Source organism: Pomacea canaliculata, linkage group LG9 (assembly GCF_003073045.1).
Source record: "Pomacea canaliculata isolate SZHN2017 linkage group LG9, ASM307304v1, whole genome shotgun sequence".
Lineage (NCBI taxonomy): Eukaryota > Metazoa > Mollusca > Gastropoda > Architaenioglossa > Ampullariidae > Pomacea > Pomacea canaliculata.
Genome location: NC_037598.1, coordinates 16252971 through 16279364, shown reverse-complemented (window position 1 = coordinate 16279364; position 26394 = coordinate 16252971). Strand labels below are relative to the sequence as shown.

At 43.5% G+C, this 26394-nt stretch overlaps 2 protein-coding genes across 2 annotated transcripts; both read right to left on the bottom strand.

The window, feature by feature from the left end:
• Positions 1–3575: 3575 nt before the first annotated feature.
• On the bottom strand, positions 3576–7319 carry LOC112571508. The gene is made up of 3 exons (XM_025250520.1): positions 7007–7319; positions 5702–5862; positions 3576–4465 (listed from the first exon to the last, which is right to left on the bottom strand). The coding sequence occupies exons 1-3, from the start codon at positions 7152–7154 to the stop codon at positions 3929–3931; spliced, it is 846 nt and encodes a 281-aa protein (XP_025106305.1). The 5' UTR covers positions 7155–7319; the 3' UTR covers positions 3576–3928.
• Positions 7320–18712: 11393 nt separating this feature from the next.
• LOC112571509 lies at positions 18713–25382 on the bottom strand. The gene is made up of 7 exons (XM_025250522.1): positions 24963–25382; positions 23990–24062; positions 23077–23215; positions 22265–22293; positions 21791–21845; positions 21413–21539; positions 18713–20200 (listed from the first exon to the last, which is right to left on the bottom strand). The coding sequence occupies exons 1-7, from the start codon at positions 25012–25014 to the stop codon at positions 20007–20009; spliced, it is 669 nt and encodes a 222-aa protein (XP_025106307.1). The 5' UTR covers positions 25015–25382; the 3' UTR covers positions 18713–20006.
• Positions 25383–26394: the final 1012 nt, after the last annotated feature.

Here is a 26394-nt window from a genome sequence, read left to right as displayed (position 1 = left end):
GTTCAGATCTCGTCTCGGGACGTTCTTTCACACTTGTTCGCAGGTTTTCTTCAGGTACTCCGGTTTTCTCCCTCTTGCCTCATAGGACGAACTCACTTCTACCTTATCTACTTTCCTCCTAACAAACCAGCCAACCAGCCAGCCAACCAGCCACACTGTTATGCGAGACAGAGGTGTGTAGAACTGTTGGACCATCCTTCCCCCCATCACCTCTACCCCGCTGTTTCTACAGAGCACGTGGGAACCGCCCATGTCATTACGAAACCAGTCGGTGGACACGACCTTGTCTGAACCTGACCCTGACCGTTTATTGTTGAGTTGTCCAGAACAGTGCTTCCACCCTCTGTTTATCCGTTTGCCTTTAAAGAGTTCAGCAGTAGAAATAGCAACTATGGACCAGACAGGTCAAAGGCCGGCAACAGTGGGTGGGGCTGACCCTGTGGACCTGTGACTCGCACTCCCCTCGTTACAAGGTTTCTGTGATCCCAGACATTTCTATGAACGTGAGTTATTTTAACTGTAATTTAAAGTACACATTGTTTCTCTGGTGAAGAGGAGGCATACAAACAAAGTAAACCTTCCTCAATGTGTGTGCGCATGTTATTATTTGTGTGTGTATATATATATGAATCTAATTTTTGCTTTTAGTTATGCCAGTGTCTGAGTGGTTGATGTCGCTGGACTGTAGTGGCGGTCAGGGCTGTGGGTGGTGGCGCTGACCACCAGAAGCAGACGACAGGAAGCCGTAATCAGTCGGATATTGGTTAGTTGTTCAAACCAGGGTTGGACAGCTCGGTCAGGCTCCTACCCCCAGTCCACCTCACCTCCCGTCTCACAGATGCTTTGTCTCTGTGTAACATCCTAGTGATGGCGGATGCGAGGGATCTACAGGACACCATTGTTTATCTGGACATGGGATGCTGCACCAGGATATGGTTGACTTGTAAACGATCCCCACTCACTCCACCCCAATCCCTGCCACCCCGCACCCTGACTTTAAAACAAAAGCTCTATGAGACTGCAGTGTCTGATATTTTACTTCTGGATGAGAATGTATTGAGTAGCGGGTAGTGCTTGATGAGATGGTAGTGCTTGATGAGATGTTAGTGCTTGATGACACTAGTGACCGACAGAGTGCGCTGCGGAGACACGTGACCACGGGAGTGGAAGCTGTGACGGTGTATGGAGCTGTCGTACAGGAGCTGTACAAAGTGTACATACTTCCCTTGTGACTTGAGTCGGATCTCTAAGCTACACTTTCCCTCTCAAGGCGGATGTGAAACTCTGGCCGATGTGTGAAAAGCGGCGGTGAAATGTGCTACGACACATGGGCCCAGCCACACGGGGACGGAAACACCGCACAACTACAGGATACAGTAGCACAGTCCATACTACACAGGATACAGTAGCACAGTCCATACTACACAGGATACAGTAGCACAGTCCATACTACACAAGTACAGGATACAGTCAGCACACTGACAACTGTGTCCAGACCCTGGCATCACACCATGGCATCACTAGGGTTTGTGAGGTTTCACGTGTAGGAGAGCCACCCAGTACTCACAGTTTGCTAAGAAATGAAGGGTTTTTATAATATATTATAACTGATTCCTGTAGCAAGATGGCCTGACACGAGTGTCGATCATGCGAGGACAAACAGAAGGAAGGACGCTGTAGGTGCACGCCAGTTGGGTTGTCATGGCCCACTGCACCACTCTCACTATGTTCAGCAACCATGTCAAAACATCCCCGTCCTTACAATAACAAGTCACACTAAAAAGCTGCTTCTGCAATTTTTGAAAAAGTCCGTGAACTACGATTGCTGTTTAATAACTACTAAGAAAAGAAAAAAAGATCTGAAAAGAGTTTCAAAAGCTTGAATACAGTTCTTTGAGAAACTGCACGATGGAATATGTCAGTCATTTGAGACTGATTAAGGAAAAAGCATTTATATCTGTAAAGAATCCTAAGAAACAAACTAAAGAGTCCAAGCTACACAAACACAACACGAGTAAGAAAATAAACGATGGCCGGTGTGGCGGTGAGTAGCAGGATTCCTGTTGATGTTCTGCCTTCTTTACCCGACAGCTTCGTGGGTGTGACTGCCTACAATCTAAGGTTTACACGGACAGATTATTATAGGGAAAATTGAAATTTTACTTTCTACAAAAATATTCTGTCTAGTATATTTCTCTCTTAATGTCTGATATTAGTCCACCAGCAAAATGCGGTTTTTATTCTGCGCTTTATTGCGAAATAGTGTATATATATATACCGACTTGCATTGATAACACCCACCACTAACCCCTTCAGTGAAAGACAAAATAGAGAAGAGTTCGATTTCCGTCGGGGACACAGGAATTGCCCGTTTTGGGCCGTTGTCCCGCTCCACATATTATTTATTTATTGTGCTGCAGATTGTAGGAGCTAACACGTGACTAGCTAGAGCATAACAAGCACACCCTGCTGACTCCGTCTGCTCAGTCTTCATTTATGTTTTTGCCATTTTTTTAAAGACTACTATTTTCCCACCCGGCTGTTTATGTACACATTTAAAAGCTCCAGTGTATTCAGACATGCTAAGCTGAGCTACTTCGGTCATCAGCCTTGCTTTTGTCAACAGCGGGACCAGGATTTCTATTTTATGACATCTGCTAGTCTAGTTTTTGTGCTCGACAACAGGACACAAGTTTGCAAGTTTGCCAAGAACACGTTGCACTGTCAACACACAGAGGACACTGCCCAGCTCTCACAGTTTACAAGTTTTGTGAACCACAGCCAGGAAACATTTATAAACTGATGCGCTGCTTCGAATATGCTTATTGCCTCCAAGTCCCAAAAATCTCCGCATACAGCATCATTTGGTTGACTATAGCATCAAACAACAATAATAATGACATTAGAAAATATCCACTCAGTGGTTATGATGTCGTCACCGTTTGGGGATCGGGCAGGTCTTTCAGCTAAGAATGTAAGTAAATTCAAGCTTTTTGCAACTTATTTCAGTTCAATTCGCTCTTTAGAACCCCTGTCCATGATGTGCCATAGGCCCACCTCAAGAAACCCGTCTTATCCGAACTTTCAGATAATCCAAAGAGTCTCAAGTTTGTCCGAGAAAGAAGACGACGGGTAAGACAAAAGAACAGAAGGAAGGAAGAAAGGGAGAAAGTGACGCTGACTGCTTTGCTCTAAAAAACAAAGACCTTTGCTCCTCCCCACGCTGTTCCGTCACATGTCGAAAAGTTTCTTGACATGGCTTCCTGCACTCCATGAGATTGTCTGCTTGTTAGACAGGTCACTGGGCCTTCTTCTGACTGGTGTCTCACTGCTTGTTCTTTTAACTGGGTTTCTTCCAACTGCTCTTCTCTCCTTCTGAGGCAGGTGACTGGACTTCGCATGCTTGCCAGTTGCACAGATCACTGGCCTTCCTTCCAGCTGCTGTATTTCTGCTTCATACAAAGGTTTCTGGGCTTTTTTCCTTCTAAATAAAATACTCTTTGTGTGTGATTTGTATAACATGCACTGCATAAATGTACAAAGACTTTAATGTCTTGATCAAAGCTGGCGAGAATTGGTTTTCACAAAGTTTTATTTCACTAACTCAAATACTGAAGTTTGTTCTGTTCACAAACACATGAAAAACTTTGCCATGCAGAACTACCTAAAATTCTTAACTTGTGCAAATAACCTCAAATAATTTATTTATTTGTCAAATAATTTATTTATTTGTGCCTCAAATAATTTATATGACTACACTTATAAGGCTCTTTTAACATTAGATTTCTGAGAACAAACAGCAACAAATTAAAATATTCTTCTCATTGTTGTGAAGACAATAATTTATTATCTTACACTACAGTATGGCACTACAATATTAACCAGTCTGTTAATAACATCAGAAAACAGGAAGGAGTCCTTATTTTTATCAGCTTGATTCCTGAGCTTCAAGTTCTTGGATGGCTACCTCAAAGAAAATATCATCTATTCTCTTGCGTACCTTGATCTGGTTGATTCGTGTCAGTCTATCAAGGCGGCTGGCAAGGTAAATACAGTATATCTCATTGTCGCTACGCGGTGCATCTTGTCTCTTACGCCTGGAAGTGCTTTCCCTCATATAGCCAGCTATTTCTTGAAGCAGGTTCATTGTCTCACTTGTCACCTCTGAATGTTTCCTCTTCCTTTTATGCCTGGCAATAGCAGGCGCTGGTGGGTCTAGTGATGATGACAGGTTGTCGCCACTGCTTTCAACTGAAGAACAGGTACTCATATTGCTGGGTGTGCATGGCCGAGGTGTAACTTTTTCACAGGTCGATTCACTGCTCTGTAAATCCTTGTTATGGAGTAATTGGTTCTGTCTTTCACTTGACCAACGCTCTGAGCCACTGTCCTCGATGGCCAAATCTTGGTTGTCAATATCGTCAAAATCCTCAAGCCCATCTAACTGAGAGTATTCTTCTAATTGCTGAAACAAAATATATAGCATGAGCATTAGTAATGGAACTGATTGCAAGTACATTTACTTCCATGTTTTATATTTCAAATGCTGCAGAGGAATGGAAGAAAATCTGCAGATTTAAGTGTCAACATAACTTCTCTTAATCTACTTAACCAAACAGGAAGACACTGCAATCATTTCATCTAGAAAAGGATCAGTATATTTTAAGCTTCAAGAATTTACATAATGTTCCCTCTGCAAGGTGAAACGATTCAGTGTTAGTTAAAGTCAAAAACAGTTAAACATGTAATATACATGTAATATTATAATTATGGTGTAATGCTTGTAAATATTGAAATCTTATAGAAATCAGCATTGTCACAAAATTCTTAGAAAAACCAACATGCCTGTCTAAAAAAAAAAAGAAAAAAAAAAGATTGAGCCAGTCCAGTCCCTTACTTAACTCTGGATGATAATGTATTTGAATCTGTTTGAGTTGAAGACCTGTGTGGTGAAACCACATCCATTCCTGTTGTACATTTATTTTCACAGGAAGAAATGACATGTTGAAAACAATACACTGAAGGCAGCACAATTTTGATTGAAGGGTTCCAAAAGAACTGGGGCTATCCAACAATCTTGAACTCTTTACAGTGTCTACAGTATTTCAAAATGCCTTGCACAAGAACATGCAACAACACTTTAGGATCCGGTTAGCCTGAGCAAGATATACTGGACCTAATTTCATCACCCAGAGACACCAGCAATTCTATGAGCTGCAGACATGACCCATATCATTTTCTTAACTGGTACATTAGATCTTGATGGGTCAAGCTTATCTTCATCCCTACTTGCATAAGAAGTTGGATGCTCTCATCGACCTAAGTCCTCAAACCATAGACAAATGTTTCACCCCTTCTGCTCCAGCCCAGTAAGTGAGAAATATAATATGAACTCGCCAGTCTGGATGTAATGGTCTCAAGTGGCAGATAAATTATGAACATGTATTCATTAATTGTATAACAGAAGCAAGTGGCACCATGCTCATTAGCTCATCTATGACCATCCCAGGTTAGAAAGGTTATAATGTTTAAAAGAACAGTGTGAAATATTTACACTTATGTCAGAAATTAGAGGAGCAGCATATTTATGATCCTATTTATGATCAGATCTTTGGCAAGAAAAAATTGGCAGCAACATCAACTGTCATTTGACATTTGTTTAATTCTAAATCATCAGAAAAACTAAAGGCAGTTTCCTTACCATGTTAGACAGCCCATCAGACCTCAACCTGGTGAATGGTCTCAGAAAAGAGTCAAGCTGATGATACCATCTCCATTTGACTGCCTTACCCTTTTCCACAAAACTTCGATTTCTTGCATATCCATTCCTCAGCCATTTTATCCTGGCTTTGGTCATCTTCACTGGAAAAAAAAAAATGATCAGTCATTGCTGCAGTTGAATTGTGCAAGCAGACTGAGTGACAGAAGGCTCAAATTTGATATGGGGTAGGGGTGGGAGGCAGAGGGCAGATTCAGTGTACACTCTGGTAGCTATGATGAGAATGCTTATTGAAATAAGTGTGATGATGTTTGTATTGTGCAAGTTACAGGATCTGTCATGTCCAATGGTGGTGTTTTATTACTTTAGTTTGGCGTTTGGATAATACAAGTTGTATGCTCTTGATGAGCATGAATTTATTATAGTACATTGAAAGGATACTAAGTGATGTGTTGCCTCCTGAGGATTTACTTTAAAGATTGTGCAGCAAGATCATTTATCCTTGCTGTTATCAAGTATTCTGAGATTTTTGTGTGTGTTCCTTTATAACTACTCATTATGAACACATACACAAATACGTTTCATTTATGTGGTACTGAGATGACACTGCGCAGAGTTACAGACATTAGATGCTTGAAGTTTAACAGAGGTATTGGCAAGATCCCACTTTGCAGAAGGCAGTGGAGCTGAGCAAATTAACACTGTTAATAACAAAGTAAAGTTTGGCATGGAGTTGAGTACAGTAAATGAAATGCTTTTAATAAACCAGGGATATTCTAGTTTGTTTGGGTTTTTTTTTTTTTTTGCACCTGTTAAAATTAAGTCCAGATCTTATATGGTCACATTATTAAATTTGAAGCTCCCAATACCAGTTTTGGCGATGCACATTGGTTGAATTGAATGTGGGCTGCTGCAGCCCTCCCCTACAATCAATTTTTTTTAAAACAAGGATTTAATGATGCCACTAAAGTATCTGATTCTCAAAAACAAGTTTACATGTACAAGAACTCAATGAATACTGCTGCATTCATTAAATTTGTATGCATAAAAACTTGATTAACATTAATTAAATTATTTGAGAAATAAGGGTGGATCTAACAGTGAAAGACAATAATAACAGAAATTTATCATTGCAACTATTCCTTGTCAGTCATTACAAAACTATATGCCGATATGTACCACTGATGCATTCTATTCCAAAAGTGAAGTCCAGTGTTTTGAAAAAAGATGCCGAACAAGACGACAAACATGTGAGACGAAAAAACAAACTGGAAAATGAGTGCTTACAGTCCCAGCCTTTATTCATAGTGGTGGCAACAGAGAGCATGGACTTTTCACGATCGCTTTTGTTGGAAATCGTGAAATTGTAAAGATTCTCGTGGGCTCTGAATAACTTGATAAGCTTCGCCGCTTCCTCGTCGGTGAGGTCGGCCATGTTGCCGGCACGTCGCGCGATGTAAGACGTCTTCTGATTGGTCAACACCGCGCGTCACAGCGTCAAGAGGACGGCACGTCACAGCGACGCTCGTCAGACGCGGGGCGTCAACGCCATGATGCTGACGTTCGTGTGACATGACATTACACCCCCGACCCCAGACCCCACCACCGCCGCCATTGACTGGGAGCAACAATCTCAATTACAATTTACCGTCACTCTCATGCATTATTAAACTTACCCGAGGGCGAAGGCTCGCGGTCAGTGCTATATTTATACACCAGAAAGGAAATTTACAATTTAAAAGGATTTCCAATTTTCCTAAGGGAAACTAGGATCAAGAGTGAGAGTATAAAAATGAGGTTTGCACCAAGGGGACAAAGTACAAGTATATAAACCGACTTTGCTAGAAATATAAGTAGTCCTTTGTTGTGTAAGTCCTCACAAGGGGGTTGGGGCAGGGGGGTCGTGCTGTATCCGGACCAGGGGCTGTGAAGGGGGCGTGACTGACAAAAAGTACATCTGTGTTTGGGTGCAATATTCGTACCTTTACAAATGGCAACAATTCACACCTGTAACACAGAGTCTATTCACAACCTACACTAGCCGCCCCACGGTCCATGTTTGTCTGTTGGTGAGCACGACAAGATGATGGACATTGTAGATCATGTTCATGCACAGTCTGTCTCGTGCACCTCTCGCTCCAAGTGAACATTACAAAAATGGGTGGACATGTGTTGATCATCAACGGACATAACATCGTTTGTATTCTGTATCTAGTCTCCGCCAGGTGACAGTTATTCTGTACGTGAAAGAACATATCTTGCGGTACATTGGGGATTATCCCCATCCAATATAAAAAATGTGCTCAGTGTGCCAATGTGGGACATGCAGTCTATATTGTTACTAAATGAAATTTAAATATTGACAATTGAATTGTAAGTATATTATTATATACTGGGAAAACAACGATTACAGTTACAATTAGCCCGGAGAGGTCGTCTGTCCCGGGGCCCTGCTAGTTCTCGGCGGTCCTGGCAATGCTTGCAATTTATATTAATTTTGAGTGGACAGACGATTAAAATTGATGAAATCATGTTGACAGGACCGTATACGTCCTCAAAGTGTCAAAAAATTAATTTGAGTCAAGAAACTTAACTGTCTTTGACCAACCAGGAAATCTATGCAGTGTCTGTGACAGTCAGACTTGACTATTAATGTTAAGACATGTTTGTGATATACATAAACAGCTTGCTGACTACTTTGACTCAAGTGTCCACTTGGACTGTCATGGCAGACGCATTTGAGTCCCCTATTGTACAGATATCACAGACGCATTACTGCCAGTCATCTTGCTCGAATAATGTACCAGCAACATAATGTGCTGTCAGGATGACTGAGGGTTGAGTTCACTGAAGCATATGAAGTAATGGAAGGGTGAGCTTGGAGTACTGACACCAGTGCTGACACCTACAATAGTTCAGACGTCTGCCCAGTGGCAGCTGGCTGTGATGGTGATGCAGTGAAATTGTGTATGCCCCTACATGGCTCAATTAGTTATCCCGGCCCCTGTGGAGGGTGACACTGGGTCAGTACTTGCTCCTCTCCGGACTGTGTTACGTCACACGACCGGAAGGGAAAGTGCGGAACATGACCTGACCTGACCTTTCGAATGCTGAATGAGTTCATGTTTCCGCCAGGGATGCGTCAAGAACAGCCTTGACTCAACCAGAGCCCTAACCCTACATTCCTCATTCCTTACAATCTTAACTTCAAACTTCGCTCAGACTAACCCTCCGCCATCTAGACACCACTGATTAACCCTTTAGTAGCTGTGAGCTTCTGTGGGTTCATTGGCTCTGATTGCCGTCTCGGCCACGTCACGTAGACGAGGGTCGGTGACCACTACAAGGCAGTCGCAAGATGATGGGTTTAATGGCATCGATGGACGCTGACAATTAAAAAGCCGTTAAATGTTTCCGGATGACCTGATAAGTTATAGTGTGTGGCATGTATAAGTTGTACTGTGGCATGTCTGTAGCTGCACTGTATGGCATATACACTCATCACTGTTCAGTATGTAGAAACGCCGCATTGTGACATGTACATATTAACTGCATTGTGTGGCTGTTACAAGCAGCACTGTCTGGTGTGTATACACTCACCGTATGGTGTGTGTGTTTGTGTGTGTAAGCTCGCCTGTTTGGTTAGTATGTGTAGATCCCACCGTCTGGTCGGTGTACACCGCTGTATAGTTGTAGACATCCTTCCATATAAGCAGCCTGTTACGATCCATGTTCACACACTTTATCCTGTACAGTACCGGTATGGAATATATATACTTCTTGCTATTCAGCACAGATTTGAGGTTTTTCGTCACCCAAAGTATATTATTAGATGAAAGATGACAGTTTCATTGATGGCTATGACTGTGTCAACACAGAAGATGATGAAGAAGAGACATCAACCAAGTTGTTAAGGTTGTCACATGACTCGTAAAAATCCTGCCAGTCTGTATGGTCAAAGCCTTCTGTAGGAGAGCAGTGGTCTGGATCTTCCCTCCAACACTTTATAGTGATTTACCACCGGCTGACACACTGTCACATACACCTACTGACACACTGTCACATACACTGGCTGACACTGTCACATACACTGGCTGACACACTGTCTCATACACCGGATGACACACTGTCTTATACACCTACTGACACTGTCACATACACCTACTGACACACTGTCTCATACACCGGCTGACACACTGTCTCATACACCGGCTGACACTGTCTTATACACCTACTGACACTGTCTTATACACCTACTGACACACTGTCTCATACACCGGCTGACACACTGTCTCATACACCGGCTGACACTGTCTTATACACCTACTGACACTGTCTTATACACCTACTGACACACTGTCTCATACACCGGCTGACACACTGTCTTATACACCTACTGACACTGTCTTATACACCTACTGACACACTGTCTCATACACCGGCTGACACACTGTCTCATACACCGGCTGACACTGTCTTATACACCTACTGACACTGTCTTATACACCTACTGACACACTGTCTTATACACCTACTGACACACTGTCACATACACCGGCTGACACTGTCTTATACACCTACTGACACACTGTCACATACACCGGCTGACACACTGTCACATACACCGGCTGACACTGTCTTATACACCTACTGACACACTGTCACATACACCGGCTGACACACTGTCACATACACTGGCTGACACACTGTCACATACACCGACTGACACACTGTCTCATACACCGGCTGACACACTATCACATACACCAGCTGACACACTGTCTCATACATCGGCTGACACACTGTCTTATACACCTACTGACACACTGTCACATACACCGGCTGACACTGTCTTATACACCTACTGACACACTGTCACATTACACCGCTGACACGTCTTATACACCTAACTGACACACTGTCACATACACCAGCTGACACACTGTCACAACATACACCTACTGACACACTGTCACATACACGGGCTGACACGTGTCTTATACAGGCCTACCGGCTGACACCTGTCACATACACTGTCCAGGCTGACACACTGTCACATACACCGGCTGACACTGCTCTTATTACACCTACTGACACACTGTCACATACACCGGCTGACACACTGTCACATTACACGGCTGACACTGTCTTATACACCTAGCTGACACACTGTCACATACACCCGGCTGACACACTGTCACATACACCGAGGGACTGACTACATACACCAGCTGACACACTGTCACATACACCGACTGACACACTGTCACATACACCAGCTGACACACTGTCACATACACCAGCTGACACACTGTCACATACACCAGCTGACACACTGTCTCACACACCGGCTGACACACTGTCACATACACCAGCTGACACACTGTCACATACACCGACTGACACACTGTCACATACACCAGCTGACACACTGTCACATACACCGACTGACACACTGTCACATACACCGACTGACACACTGTCACATACACCAGCTGACACACTGTCACATACACCGACTGACACACTGTCACATACACCAGCTGACACACTGTCTCATACACTGGCTGACACACTGTCTCTCACAACACCGGCTGACACACTGTCACATACACCGGACTGACACTGTCTTATCCTACTGACACCACTGTCACAGGTACACCAGCTGACACACTGTCACATTGATAACACCGACTGACACACTGTCACATACACCAGCTGACACACTGTCACATACACCAGCTGACACACTGTCACATACACCGACTGACACAGCTGTCACATACACCAGCTGACACACTGTCACATACACCGACTGACACACTGTCACATAACCAGCTGACACACTGTCTCATAACACTGGCTGACACACTGTCTCATAAACCGGCTGACACACTGTCACATACACCGACTGACACTGTTACTGACAACACTGTCACATACACCGACTGACACACTGTCACATACACCGCTGACACACTGTCACATACACCATGACACACTGTATGAGCACCAGCTGACACACACTGTCACATACACCGCTGACACACTGTCACATACACCAGCTGACACACTGTCACATACACCCGACAACACTGACACACTGTCCTCATACACTGGCTACACACTGTCTCATACACCGGCTGACACACTGTCACATGTACACGACTGACACTGTACACAAACACCGGCTGACAACACTTGACACACTGTCACATACACCCTGACACTGTCACATACACCAGCGGACACACTGATACACTGACACACTGTCTCATACACTGGCTGACACACTGTCTCATACACCGGCTGACACACTGTCACATACACCGCTGACACGTGCTGACACACTGTCACATACACCAGCTGACACACTGTCTACACGACTGACACACTGTCACATACACCGCTGACACACTGTCACATACACCAGCTGACCACGACTGGTCACATACACCAACGACAGTACAACCAGCTGACACACTGTCCACATACACCAGACTGACACACTGTCTTATCCACACACCGGCTGACACACTGTCACACATTGACACACTGTTACACTACCGACTGACACACTGTCACATACACCAGCTGACACACTGTCAACATACACGGACTGACACACTGTCACATACACCAGCTGACACACTGTCTCATACACCAGCTGACACACTGTCACATACACCTACTGACACTGTCTTATACACTACTGACACACTGTCTCATACACCGGCTGACACACTGTCTTATACATATACACCTACGCTGACACTGTCTTATACACTACTGACACACTGTCATACACCGGCTGACACACTGTCACATACACCGGACTGACACACTGTCACATACACCAGGCTGACACTGTCACAATACACCTACTGACAACTGTCTTACACATACACACTCCTGTGTTTGACACACTGTCACATACACCGGCTGACACTGTCTTATACACCACTGACACACTGTCACATACACCCGGCTGACACACTGTCCACCATACACCGGCTGACACTGTCACATACACCTATGACACCACTGTTCACAATACAGCCGGCTGACACACTGTCACTACACTGGCTGACACACTGTTCACATACACACTGTCACCATACACCTGGCTGACACACTGTCTGACACACTGTCACATTAACGGCTGACACACTGTCTTATACACCTACTGACACTGTCACATACACCGGCTGACACTGTCTTCATACACCTACTGGACTGACACTGTCACATACACCGGCTGACACTGTCAACATACATCTACTGACACACTGTCACATACACCACGCTGACACACTGTCACATACACTGACACGGGCTGTCACAACATCAGCGTTGACACACTTCCAATACAGATACACCTTACAGCTGACATGGTGAGGACTGTACATACACCGGACTGACACACTGTCATACACCAGTCTGAAGCAGAGACACTATGTCTTATAGCAACCGCTGACACACTGACACATTACACAACAATACACAACGGCTGTCACACGTGTCACATACACCCACTTGGCTGACACACTGTCAACATACACCACTGACACACTGTCACATACACCGGACTGACACACTGTCACATACACTGGTGACACACTGTACACTCTCACATCGGCTGACACACTTGTCACACGTGGACACTGCATTATACTGACACACTGTCACATTACACGGGCTGACACCACTGTCACATACACCGGACTGACACTGTCATACACCCTGACACACTGTACACATACACCAGCTGACACACTGTCACATACACCAGCTGACACACTGTGACACCACTGACACACTGTCACATACACTATGACACACTGTCACATACACCCTGACACTGTCCACACACTGACACACTGTCACTGTAATACACCTGACACACTGTCCACATAACACACCGGCTGACACACTGTCTACACCTACTGACACACTGTCACATAACACCGGCTGACACACTGTCACATACACCGATGACACACTGTATACACCAGCTGACACACTGTCACATACAAACCAGCTGACACACTGTCACATACAGCTACACACACTGCGACACACTGTCACATACACAGCTGACACACTGTCACATACACCGACTGACACACTGATAACACCACTGACTGACAGCTGACAGCTGTCACATACACCGCGCTGACCACTGTACACTACATACACCGGCTGACACACTGTCACATACACTGGCGGACTGACACTGTCACATACACTGACACTGTACTGACACACTGTCACTTATGACACACTGTTCACAACACCACTGACACACGTCACATACACCAGCTACACTGTACACCGACTGACCAACACTGTCACAATACACCTGACTGACTACCACTGTCTATACACACTGACACACCACTGCTGACAACAACTGTCTCATACACCGGCTGACACCAGCTGTCACATACACCGATGTTGACTGTCGAACCTACACACTGACACACTGACTCACATAGCGACACTGACACACTGCACATAGCACTGGCTGACACACTGTCACATACACCGACTGACACACTGTCACATACACCAGGCTGACACACTGTCACATACACCAGCTGACACACTGTTCATACATTCGCTGACACACTGTCACATACACGAGCTGACACATCACATACACCAGCTGACACACTGTCACATACACCGCTGACACTGTCTTATACACCTACTGACACACTGTCACATACACCCGGCTGACACTGTCTTATACACCTAACTGACACACTGTCACATACACCACTGCTGACACAGCTGTCACATACACCAGCTGACACACTGTCACACCTACTGACACACTGTCACATACACGGCTGACACTGTCTTATACACCTACTGACACACTGTCACATACACCGGCTGCACTGAACTACACCTGACACTGTCTTTACACCTGCTGACACACTGTCACATACACCGGCTGACACTGTCACATACCGGCTGACACTGTCAACATATGACACACTGTCACATACACCGCTGACACACTGTCTTATACACCTACTGACACACTGTCACATACACCAGCTGACACACTGTCACATACACCAGCTGACACACTGTCACATAACACCCACTGACACACTGTCACAATGCTGACACTGTCTACATACACCGCTGACACACTGTCACATACACCGGCTGACACACATACACCACTGACACACTGTCACCATACACCGACTGACACCACTGTCACACACTTACACCTGGCTTGACACACTGTCAATACACTGACTATCACACTGACAACACTGTCTCATACACCGGCTGACACACTGTCATACACCATGACACCACCGGACTGACACACTGTCACATACACCGAGCTGACACACTGTCTTATGACTGACACACTGTCATACACCAGCTGACACACGTCACATACACCAGCTGACTGACACACTGTCACATACACCGACTGACACACTGTCACATACACCAGCTGACCACACTGTCACATACACCGACTGACACACTGTCACATACACCAGCTGACACACCTCATACACTGGCTGACACACTGTCTCATACACGGCGCACACTGCTGACACACTGTGACACACACATACACTGACACTGTCACATGTGACACACTTCACATACACCCTACTGACACACTGTCACATACACCAGCTGACACACTGTCACATACACCGACTGACACACTGTCACATACACCAGCTGACACACTGTCACATACACCAGCTACACACATACACCGACTGACACACTGTCACATACACCAGCTGACACACTGTCACATACACGACTGACACACTGCACATGACACACACATACAGCTGACACACTGTCACATACACACATACACCGACTGACACACTGTCACTTCACATACACCAGCTGACACACTGTCATCATACAGCTGACACACTGTCACACTACACCACTGCTGACACTGTCACACACACCGGCTGACACACTGTCACACACCTGACACACTGTCACATACACCGACTGACACACTGTCACATACACCAGCTGACACACTGTCACATACACCGACTGACACACTGTCACATACACCAGCTGACACACTGTCACATACACCAGCTGACACACTGTCACATACACCTACTGACACTGTCTTATACACCTACTGACACACTGTCTCATACACCGGCTGACACACTGTCTTATACACCTACTGACACTGTCTTATACACCTACTGACACACTGTCTCATACACCGGCTGACACACTGTCTCATACACCGGCTGACACACTGTCTCATACACCGGCTGACACTGTCTTATACACCTACTGACACTGTCTTATACACCTACTGACACACTGTCTTATACACCTACTGACACACTGTCACATACACCGGCTGACACTGTCTTATACACCTACTGACACACTGTCACATACACCGGCTGACACACTGTCACATACACCGGCTGACACTGTCTTATACACCTACTGACACACTGTCACATACACCGGCTGACACACTGTCACATACACTGGCTGACACACTGTCACATACACCGACTGACACACTGTCTCATACACCGGCTGACACACTGTCACATACACCAGCTGACACACTGTCTCACTACATCGACACACTGACACACTGTCTTATACAACTACTGACACACTGTCACATACACCGGCTGACACTGTCTTATACACCTACTGACACACTGTCACATACACCGGCTGACACACTTATACACTACTGACACACTGTCACACATACACCAGCTGACACTGTCACAACCTATACACCGCTGACACACTGTCACATACACCACTGACACACACCTGACTGACACTGTCACTTATACACCGGGCTGACACACTGTCACATACACCGGCTGACACACTGTCATACACAGCTGACACTGACACACTGATACACCAGCTGACACACTGTCACATACACCGGCTGACACACTGTCACATACACCGGCTGACACACTGTCACATACACGACTGACACACTGTCACATACACCAGCTGACACACCACCACTGACACACTGTCACATACACCGGCTGACACACTGTCACATACACATGACACACTGCTGACACACTGTCACATACACCAGCTGACACACTGTCACATACACCGACTGACACACTGTCACATACACCAGCTGACACACTGTCACATACACCAGCTGACACACTGTCACATACACCGACTGACACACTGTCACATACACCAGCTGACACACTGTCACATACACCGACTGACAACACTGTCACATACACCAGCTGACACACTGTCTCATACACTGGCTGACACACTGTCTCATACACCGGCTGACACACTGTCACATACACCGACTGACACTGTCTTATACACCTACTGACACACTGTCACATACACCAGCTGACACACTGTCACATACACCGACTGACACACTGTCACATACACCAGCTGACACACTGTCACATACACCAGCTGACACACTGTCACATACACCGACTGACACACTGTCACATACACCAGCTGACACACTGTCACATACACCGACTGACACACTGTCACATACACCAGCTGACACACTGTCTCATACACTGGCTGACACACTGTCTCATACACCGGCTGACACACTGTCACATACACCGACTGACACTGTCTTATACACCTACTGACACACTGTCACATACACCAGCTGACACACTGTCACATACACCGACTGACACACTGTCACATACACCAGCTGACACACTGTCACATACACCAGCTGACACACTGTCACATACACCGACTGACACACTGTCTCATACACTGGCTGACACACTGTCTCATACACCGGCTGACACACTGTCACATACACCGACTGACACTGTCTTATACACCTACTGACACACTGTCACATACACCGGCTGACACTGTCTTATACACCTACTGACACACTGTCACATACACCGGCTGACACACTGTCACATACACCGACTGACACACTGTCACATACACCAGCTGACACACTGTCACATACACCGACTGACACACTGTCACATACACCAGCTGACACACTGTCACATACACCAGCTGACACACTGTCACATACACCAGCTGACACTGTCTCACACACCGGCTGACACACTGTCACATACACCAGCTGACACACTGTCACATACACCAACTGACACACTGTCACATACACCAGCTGACACACTGTCACATACACCAGCTGACACACTGTCACATACACCAGCTGACACACTGTCACATACACCAGCTGACACACTGTCTCACACACCGGCTGACACACTGTCACATACACCAGCTGACACACTGTCACATACACCAGCTGACACACTGTCACATACACCGGCTGACACACTGTCACATACACCTACTGACACACTGTCTCATACACTGACTGACACACTGTCACATACACCTACTGACACACTGTCACATACACCTACTGACACACTGTCACATACACCGGCTGACACACAAGGCTCCAAGGGATGGAGAGAACAGATATGTCTATGCACCAGACACAGTGCCTAAACACAGGTCAACCGTGGAATTCTCCAGTGGGGTCGACCAAGACACATTACTGCTCATTGCCCCTAACAACCCTAATCAGCCGGTAAACCGAGGTCACCGAGGTTAAGCTCGTGAGGGTCCGGACAAATGGCGTCTGACTTAATTAATTGTCTGTCATGGCGGCGATCAGGTGAACGGCGGCCTTGGCATCAGCATCGATAGGTAAAGAAGAGCAGAGGGAATTCACAAGGGAGGCAGCAAGGATGCTTTGGGGCGAGGAAGGCGAAGATACCTAATTACTAAATCCTGTCTTTACAGATTTCTGGCTTAGCTCTGAGAGCAGCGGGGCAGCCCACAGTCCATGTACCGGGTGGGGTCCACCACTAGCCTACCACCTTGGCAACAGTGGTTCTCCATCAGTACTAGTTAGAAGCTGTTCAACAATCTCAACACAAAGCAGGCATACTGTGCATGTACTACATATTTATTATGTTGAGGTCAGCAGTGTCAGATACAAAAGTAAAATAAGCCTCTATTTCTTTATTGTTACTATATATATATATTGTATAATTATTTTATAAACGAATATAAAGTTTTCAATATGCTTTCATATATACATATAGTCTCTCAATAAGTATTATGTACAAAAAATCTCAGCCAAAAACAATATCAAATGTAGATTTCTTTCACTAACAAATCTTGTGCTGGTTATTTACACAATGCCAAGAATATGGTTATAAAAATACCTCTGTGAAAATTACTAATCAGTGAATAAAAGATATGCTTCTCTTCTCCATAATTACTGAACACAACAGCACTGTGACAACTGAAAGGTGGGTTTCATCTGAAGCTGTTCAGTTTTGGCCTCAGGGAATGTAATACAATAAGTAAAAAAAAAAGTTTAAACACACTTTTATTTAAAAATTTACTAAAAAGGGAAAACTAATTTTTTCCTTAATACACATTTTAACAAATATGAAATTGTCAGGGACATTCTTTGAAACATTTAATAATATAGTAATGTTTTATTTCAATGTTATCTCCCCTCATTCAGCCTATAAGTTCTTGTACAAAATTAAAAAAAAATTTACCACTCGTGGACTCGTGGAAATGATTTAGAGACAAAGACGTATGGACAGAGGTCTTTCTCTTACCAAGCCCCATCAACTTGGAACGGTTTACCCATCAGCCTTCGACAGTCTGATTCTCTGAAGTTCAAACTTGTCAGAAGGACGACTTCAATGTGTCATGTCCATGACCATGAGCGTCTGTTATATGTGAATGTTGGTGCGTGGTTACTGATGATTCAGTCTATGTATGATTTATGTAAAGCGCTCTCAGCAAATCTTTGGAAAGGCGCTATACATATCAACAACAACAAACAACAACAACACCACAGCAACAACAATACAACAACAGAATTGAATAACTGGTGAAAATTTCAGACCTCTAGGATGATGGGTTGCGGCCCTATGCTCCACTGGGGACGATTAGGAACAAGAAGAAGGATGAAGGGAAGTGGGACAAAATCGATTACAAAATTTCGACTAGCGAGACAAATAGTGAGTTAAATAAAAGTGTCTAAAAGTGTAAAGTGTAATAAAAGTTTCTAATTCTAATGGAATATATATTTTACTATGAACAAACTGGTGAAACAAATAACAATACCACAAAACATTGTGAGTGGAGATGTTTCACTGCCTACATAGCCAAGCAAGTCCTTGTAAACATTTCTTTTCATAGATTAAATGTGCATCAGTTACACACACCATACAAATGTACAAAATAAGAACATAAAAATCCACATGGAAGCAAGCTGCATGATGCTGCCTCCTGCGGTGGGTGGAGTACCTGTTGGGTCTGGGGCGTATGTTATGCCCTGGGGCAATGTCAGCAGACTGCTTGGAAACTCCGCAGAATTCCTGTTGTCACACCACATATCAGGGTCCATAACTGCATCAAAATGCAGAAGCATTATGAGATCGTGGCTTCAGAACAATGTCATTGACATTTATAAATGCAACAACAGCAAATGAGGATCCTGTAGGTGCTAGAAGCAAAGCTAGAATAAAAGATTTGGGCATTTACACGTCAGGTTACTACTGCGCTATGGCTGACCTGCACACCCTAGAGTTCATAGAAAGGAAGAGGCAGATGAATGAATACTGGAGTGGGATGTGTGTTACATGTTGCAGGAATCAATTATTACGTTATTGTTACATGTGACTGTACTATTTTGTTACATCATCATACTAATTTGCTGTTGTTTTGTTTGTTCAGTCCTTGTTACTCCTTGAGGAGCAGAGGGCCGCAACAACACCTCGCCAGCGGACCTGGTTTCGAGCAGCCCCCTTCAGTTCAGCCAATGTGGTTCGGAATTTCTTTGCCTCGCTTTCTACTGTTCTTTCTAAGTCTGCTTTGGTCTCCCAACTCTCCTCTTCCCCTGAGGATTCCAGTCAAGCGCCTGCTTGGCAATGGTGTCAGATGGTTTGTACAGCGTGTGTCCTATCCAGCCCCATTTGTGCTTTTTTGATGTCTTGGCTAGGGGCATTCTGGTTTGTTCTTTTCCACAGGCAGCTATTGGAGATCTTTTCAGTCCATCTTATTTCCAGAATATGGCGTGGACATCGGTTGGTAAAGGTCTAGAGCTTGTTGTTGATGGTGTTTGTCACTCTCCAGGTTTAAGAACCATACAGTTGGACAACCTTCACATTGGTGTTGAAGATGCGGGTCTTAATGTGGAAGGATAATGCTCGGGAGTTCCAGATGGTGTTACTATGCTACACTGTTAGAGGTGACTGTGCTTCCATACTACACGTAACTGCTACTTTATGTTAATGTGCTAGATGCCTGTTATTTTGCTAATTTGTTGCATACGCTACATTAAGCCTCTTACTGTGCTTTAAGGTTACCTGAATGTTCTTGAATTATGTTACCTGCTACAATTATGCTACTGTCCTACAATGCTACATGCTACTGCGATACTTTATATCATCGTGCTACTTGCCTGTTACCATACTGTTTACCAGCTGTTCTTTTGTTAGCAATTACTGATTTAGTTACATTTGATTGTGATACATTGGGCTACAGGTTATTGAGCTCCAAGAAATACATGTCACAGAGGTCCATTTATTACATGGCACAAAGTCCAGCTGTGGTACTTGCCTTCAGGAAGAGGACTGAATGTCAGTCTGTACCAGAACTTGACGTCTGATTCCTCACAAGCCTCGTCACAATAGAACTCCACAAATATGGAGTTGCTTACTGACTGAGCACACTTGAAATAGTTTGTCTGTACACATAATATTGCAGTCGACTAAATTATTTATGTAATAATTTCAGCGCACATAAGAGTGCCACACATACAATAATATCTTGTTTGGCACGATTTCCTACATTCACACTAGGATGGTTACAAATGTATAAAGGCTAGCAAAAGCACTCACAACAGCAACAAAATAGCATCCAGATGATTGCACACTCTGATATGCACACTTGATTCTCCCTCTTTCTCTCTCTCATGAACACACACACACATGTTACCTGAAAGCACTCATCAAGGAATGGATTTGTTTGGTTAATGCTCCTCACAGCAACGCTGGGTAAAAAAAAACCCAAATGATTATACATCCTTTGTTATTATACACATTATGCACTAAATCAAGCACTTTCAAGCATTTCAGAATGTATTCAGTGTTACTGATGTCCTGTATTATTAATCATGTTTTGTGTCAGGGTGCATGTTTTGATTGAAATGCTTGTTACAGAATGATTTCTCCATGCAAGCAAGCGTTTTCTGTACATGTGACTAAGCATAGTCTGAGCTCATAAGCAAACATCAATGTTATTAAACAGACACTCAGTGGTCTCAGGCTGATTATGTGTGCTTTACCAAACATACTTGCATATGTACATATGAATGAGCACACAATATGTGTTGTTAACCATGCTCTCAATGTTAGCTATTTTAATAGCATGTACTTCACTGTATGCTGGCATCCAACAAAGTGTATTTACCACAATCTTTTTGGTACGCCTGTTTCCACCTGCAAAAACAAAATTAACAAACTTTTAAATTTTATGAATAAAAGGCAGCAAAGACATTTGTAAACTCTAAGCAAAGAGTTTGGCTTGCAAACATCTTTTATTATTTAATCTTCTTTTCTCTTACTGCATCATTGATCCCATCCACCCTAATGAGTTAAGCAATCCAACTGATGGAAAAGAACTGATGAAAACATCACTTGATGTGATTCCTTGAGCGCATGACTGCACACCTGGAGCACTATGTATATAGAGACAAACTCAGCATATTTTCCACTGATTGCATTGCCGCTTGGAGTGTATTGTTCATAGGAGACATTGCTAAAAAAAACTCTGATGACACTGACAGCTAGAAACAGCTACAGTTCATCACTTAGCTGTCACTGTTATCCAGCTAAGCTACATACATTCACCATTCCACCATGCAACTATGTTTAATAATAACCAGAGAGGCAGTCACCAGGCAGCAAGCTACTGCTAGTTTCAGCTATGTAGTAGCTAGGCACAAGGTTTCAGGCTTTTGTACATAAAAGCTCAAAAGTTATAATAGAACTTGCAGGTGCTCATAACTTTTGTTTTGAAAATTAGCCATCTGAATAGAAGTAACTTATTGCCACCAGACAGTCAACTCTGTGCAGTAGCTAAACACCAGTTATACAATGTGGTAAATTAACTGACAGTCAGCTTCTGATGCTTCTAATATCTGCCGTTGCTTTCTCATTCCCTCTATATAATAAAAATGATCAATCTGCATTAAATTATTTTTGATGACTGAGGAGTAATACCAAGATTTCGAACTTGCGTCTGCTGGCACCAATGTCTGTCAAGTTGATGCATGGATTAAGGTTTCTGTTGTTGTATATCACAATGCTTTGGTAAAAGCCAAGAGGATGAGCATCTGTATTTGTAATAGGAGAGTAGTTTCTGTAACAGATATGTAGAGTTTCTTTAAATTATTTGCAACAGCTGCTCTTGATGATAAGAAGTGAGAGCTGCTAGCTTTTACAGGTTACAGCTATAGCCTCATTAATCATCATAATAACCACCTCTGCTCAACAGGAAAACTTAATTTAACATTTTCAGTCGCAGTTCGATCTCTTTTCTGTGGTGAGGCAGTCTCATAATTAAGACGAAAATGATTGAACCTTAATATAATAAACAAGAATTTCCTGGATGAATGGGTTATGTAGTTTAAAGTTAACTGACACTTGCAAGGAAAACATAAACTTTTTGTCCATTAAATGAACCATGTGACTGTGCCTTGAAAAAAATCCCAGAAAATTATACTGATTCCATTTCCTCAGCAGAAAAAGAATTAAGACAGCCATGGACTATTCAACATATTTTTGATGTCACAAGCAAAACTTCTTGGTGCATAAGGATCACATAGACAGAGATAATATAGATAATATACATGTAAGAATTATGTATAAAACACACATGGATAAGCAAATTGCAGCAGCAGATAGTTATTTAATGGTCACAGCATGTTGTGTATTTTCAAAGAAAGCAAACTTGAAAACCTTCTTTAGAACATGCACACGCATAGGCATAGATGTCTGAACACTCCACCCATTACATACAAACAACAGTCTTCGTAAACAAACCATGCAGCCCCCCCACAAATCACTGTCCACCCAAACACACACAAACCACTGTCCCCCCAACACACATAAACCACTGTCCCTAAGCACTTACCTGTCATACATGGTTTCATTAATCGGTTTGTAGACAGCCATGTTGTTTGGAGGGCAAGTGGCAGAAATGAATTCTGGAAACCATGTTCAGTTTCACAGTTATATCCATCACAAACAACTGCGCTTCTATAAATTCTAAAAATTAATTCACTCAGCTCTCCATCCTATTTTCCTGATTTTTGGTTTCTGTTGTCACTGTAGCTGGTGATGGGTTTATCATTATGCACTTTAGCTGTTATGACGAATAAGCTAATGTACTGACTGACACTCAATGGTTGTAGAAATATATTCATAGAAGGAAAGATTTGCTGTAACAAGTTGGCATGGGCAACATGTTTTGATAAGCAAATTTTAGGAAGTAAATCAGAGACTGAAGTGTTTAGTTCATCATCATTTCATTGAACTATGTCTATCACAGAAAAATTGGTCAAGCTATGGCAGGACTCCTCATTTGCTTTATTTAAATACCAAGGTTATGGATATATGACATTACTATTAACTGCCTTTGAGTTACAGCCATATCATACATGATTATTTGTTCATATCTTTGTCCTTTGCTGTAGGTAAGTAAATATAATCTTCAACATATACCTTGATTGGTTATTAATGCAATAATAAAGGATTACTTTACAATTTAAAACTTTTTTTCTCAAATTGTGGTCATATGTGCACAAAATATGTGTCCACAACCCTGCGGGAGAGAAGTATCCCTGTTTCAATGTTCTGTTTTTGAGCTGCCAATAGTATATTAGATGGATATGGCAGAATGAATGAGAGTCTCTCTCTCTATAAAATGTTTATATACATCTGTAATATACAAAACATAATCATTAAGTTAAGTAACGCTATTTACTATTTTATGAAAACACTTCGTAAACACTTACAGAAGCCTGAAATTAAATTTAATCATCTTTTAATACTGTCACACCCAGCCAAGAGCAGGATATATATATATAGTGTGTGTTTGTACTCACGGCATAAGAGAAGGAGGGCAAAACCCAAATACATCATCCACTGAGCACTCATTCTCGTCTGTTGGTGAGGCCACTTCTCAGTGTAAACACACGTATCGCCCCTGAAGCTGGAATCGTTTCCAGAAAGTGTTTTAGTTGACAAGGGGACAGTGTGGACACGGATGACTGACACTGAGGCTGTTATTTTCTTGTTTGCTTCCGTCTTAGCTACGCCCCCATCACGGCACTTACAATACAAAAGTCAATGAACTTGTAAATATAGCTTCTCTTGGTTGCCCTAGCAACAGATGCGAGTATTTCTGGTCATTGGGTGATCACCTAAGTCAATGACTGATTAACACGAACGCATTAGCTTGCGCGGGTAGCTTCCGCTCGAGTTGAAAGGCTCTCTGCTCGTGTTTACTGAATGACAGGGGAGGCAACTATGTATGCCTTTTTCTGACGTCATGCAGCAGTTTTGTCCCTTGTACAAAAAAAAAAACAACAACCCACAAACAATAACAACCCTCATTGATTGCCTCATTTGCAAAAATTAATACCACGTTTACGCGAAAAGAAGGCCTGGAATGATTTTTCAGGATGCTCGTGAAATATTTTCTGCACCATAATAAACACTAGTTAAAATCATCAGCCAGACGGACGGATTTAGCTCAATTATAGAACTGTTTTATATTTCTGAGTATAAATTTGATCTGCTTTTATCCCAGATTAATAATGACTTTGTATGCCTGAACTACGAGCTGTTGAGGTGTAACTGATAAACATCTTGATCGGTGACTAGATGCTACACTACTGCATTTGACAGGTTTGACTGTTGTTACCAGTTGACTTTGATTCTTGTATGAAAGCAGCAGGAGATTATTGCATAGAATTCATAAAGCACCAGACTAAAACAACTGATGAAAGCGTTTAGCGACTCATGAAGGCTCACAGTTGAACGTCTAGAAAATAGATGGATGTGCACTGCTTCCTGTCAAACAGCTTGTGAACTCATTATGATTATTCAGAGGCATCCTACAGACAGCCATATGAGCAGCACCCAAAACACTTCCCCAGGACAAGATGGGAAACTCAAGGAAAAGTGTTTTGTTTCTGAAGTTATAAAGCGTTGTCCAGATCTCGTGGACATTACTTCGTGGTAGTTTATCCCAGGGCACCTTTGCCACAGCTTGATAACGACTGACCCAGGGGTAAAATAACATCTGCAGGGTCTGGACTGTGCTGAAAAATGTTGGAAACAAAACACTTCTCCTTGAGTTCCCCACGTTGCGCCGGGGCAACTTACCCTCGCTTCATAAGTACCTTATATTTGCTTCTATATTGCACCCATTCAGCATCACACATGCACTTGACCGCGCGCCTGCACGCGCACACACGCACACACGCACACACGCGCACACACGCGCACACACACGCATACACACGCACACAC

What these genes read in the sequence shown, in the direction of transcription:
- LOC112571509 (XM_025250522.1), bottom strand. Translation starts at nt 25,014, where the DNA reads ATGAGTGCTCAGTGGATGATGTATTTGGGTTTTGCCCTCCTTCTCTTA. An exon ending in TGCCCTCCTTCTCTTATGCC is followed by an intron (nt 24,063 to 24,962) that starts GTGAGTACAAAC and finishes CATGGTTTCCAG; the next exon opens with AATTCATTTCTGCCACTTGC. An exon ending in ATTCAGTCCTCTTCCTGAAG is followed by an intron (nt 20,201 to 21,412) that starts GCAAGTACCACA and finishes ATTTTGATGCAG; the next exon opens with TTATGGACCCTGATATGTGG.
- LOC112571508 (XM_025250520.1), bottom strand. Translation starts at nt 7,154, where the DNA reads ATGGCCGACCTCACCGACGAGGAAGCGGCGAAGCTTATCAAGTTATTC. An exon ending in TATGAATAAAGGCTGGGACT is followed by an intron (nt 5,863 to 7,006) that starts GTAAGCACTCAT and finishes TTTTTTTTCCAG; the next exon opens with TGAAGATGACCAAAGCCAGG. An exon ending in CTGATGGGCTGTCTAACATG is followed by an intron (nt 4,466 to 5,701) that starts GTAAGGAAACTG and finishes ATTTTGTTTCAG; the next exon opens with CAATTAGAAGAATACTCTCA.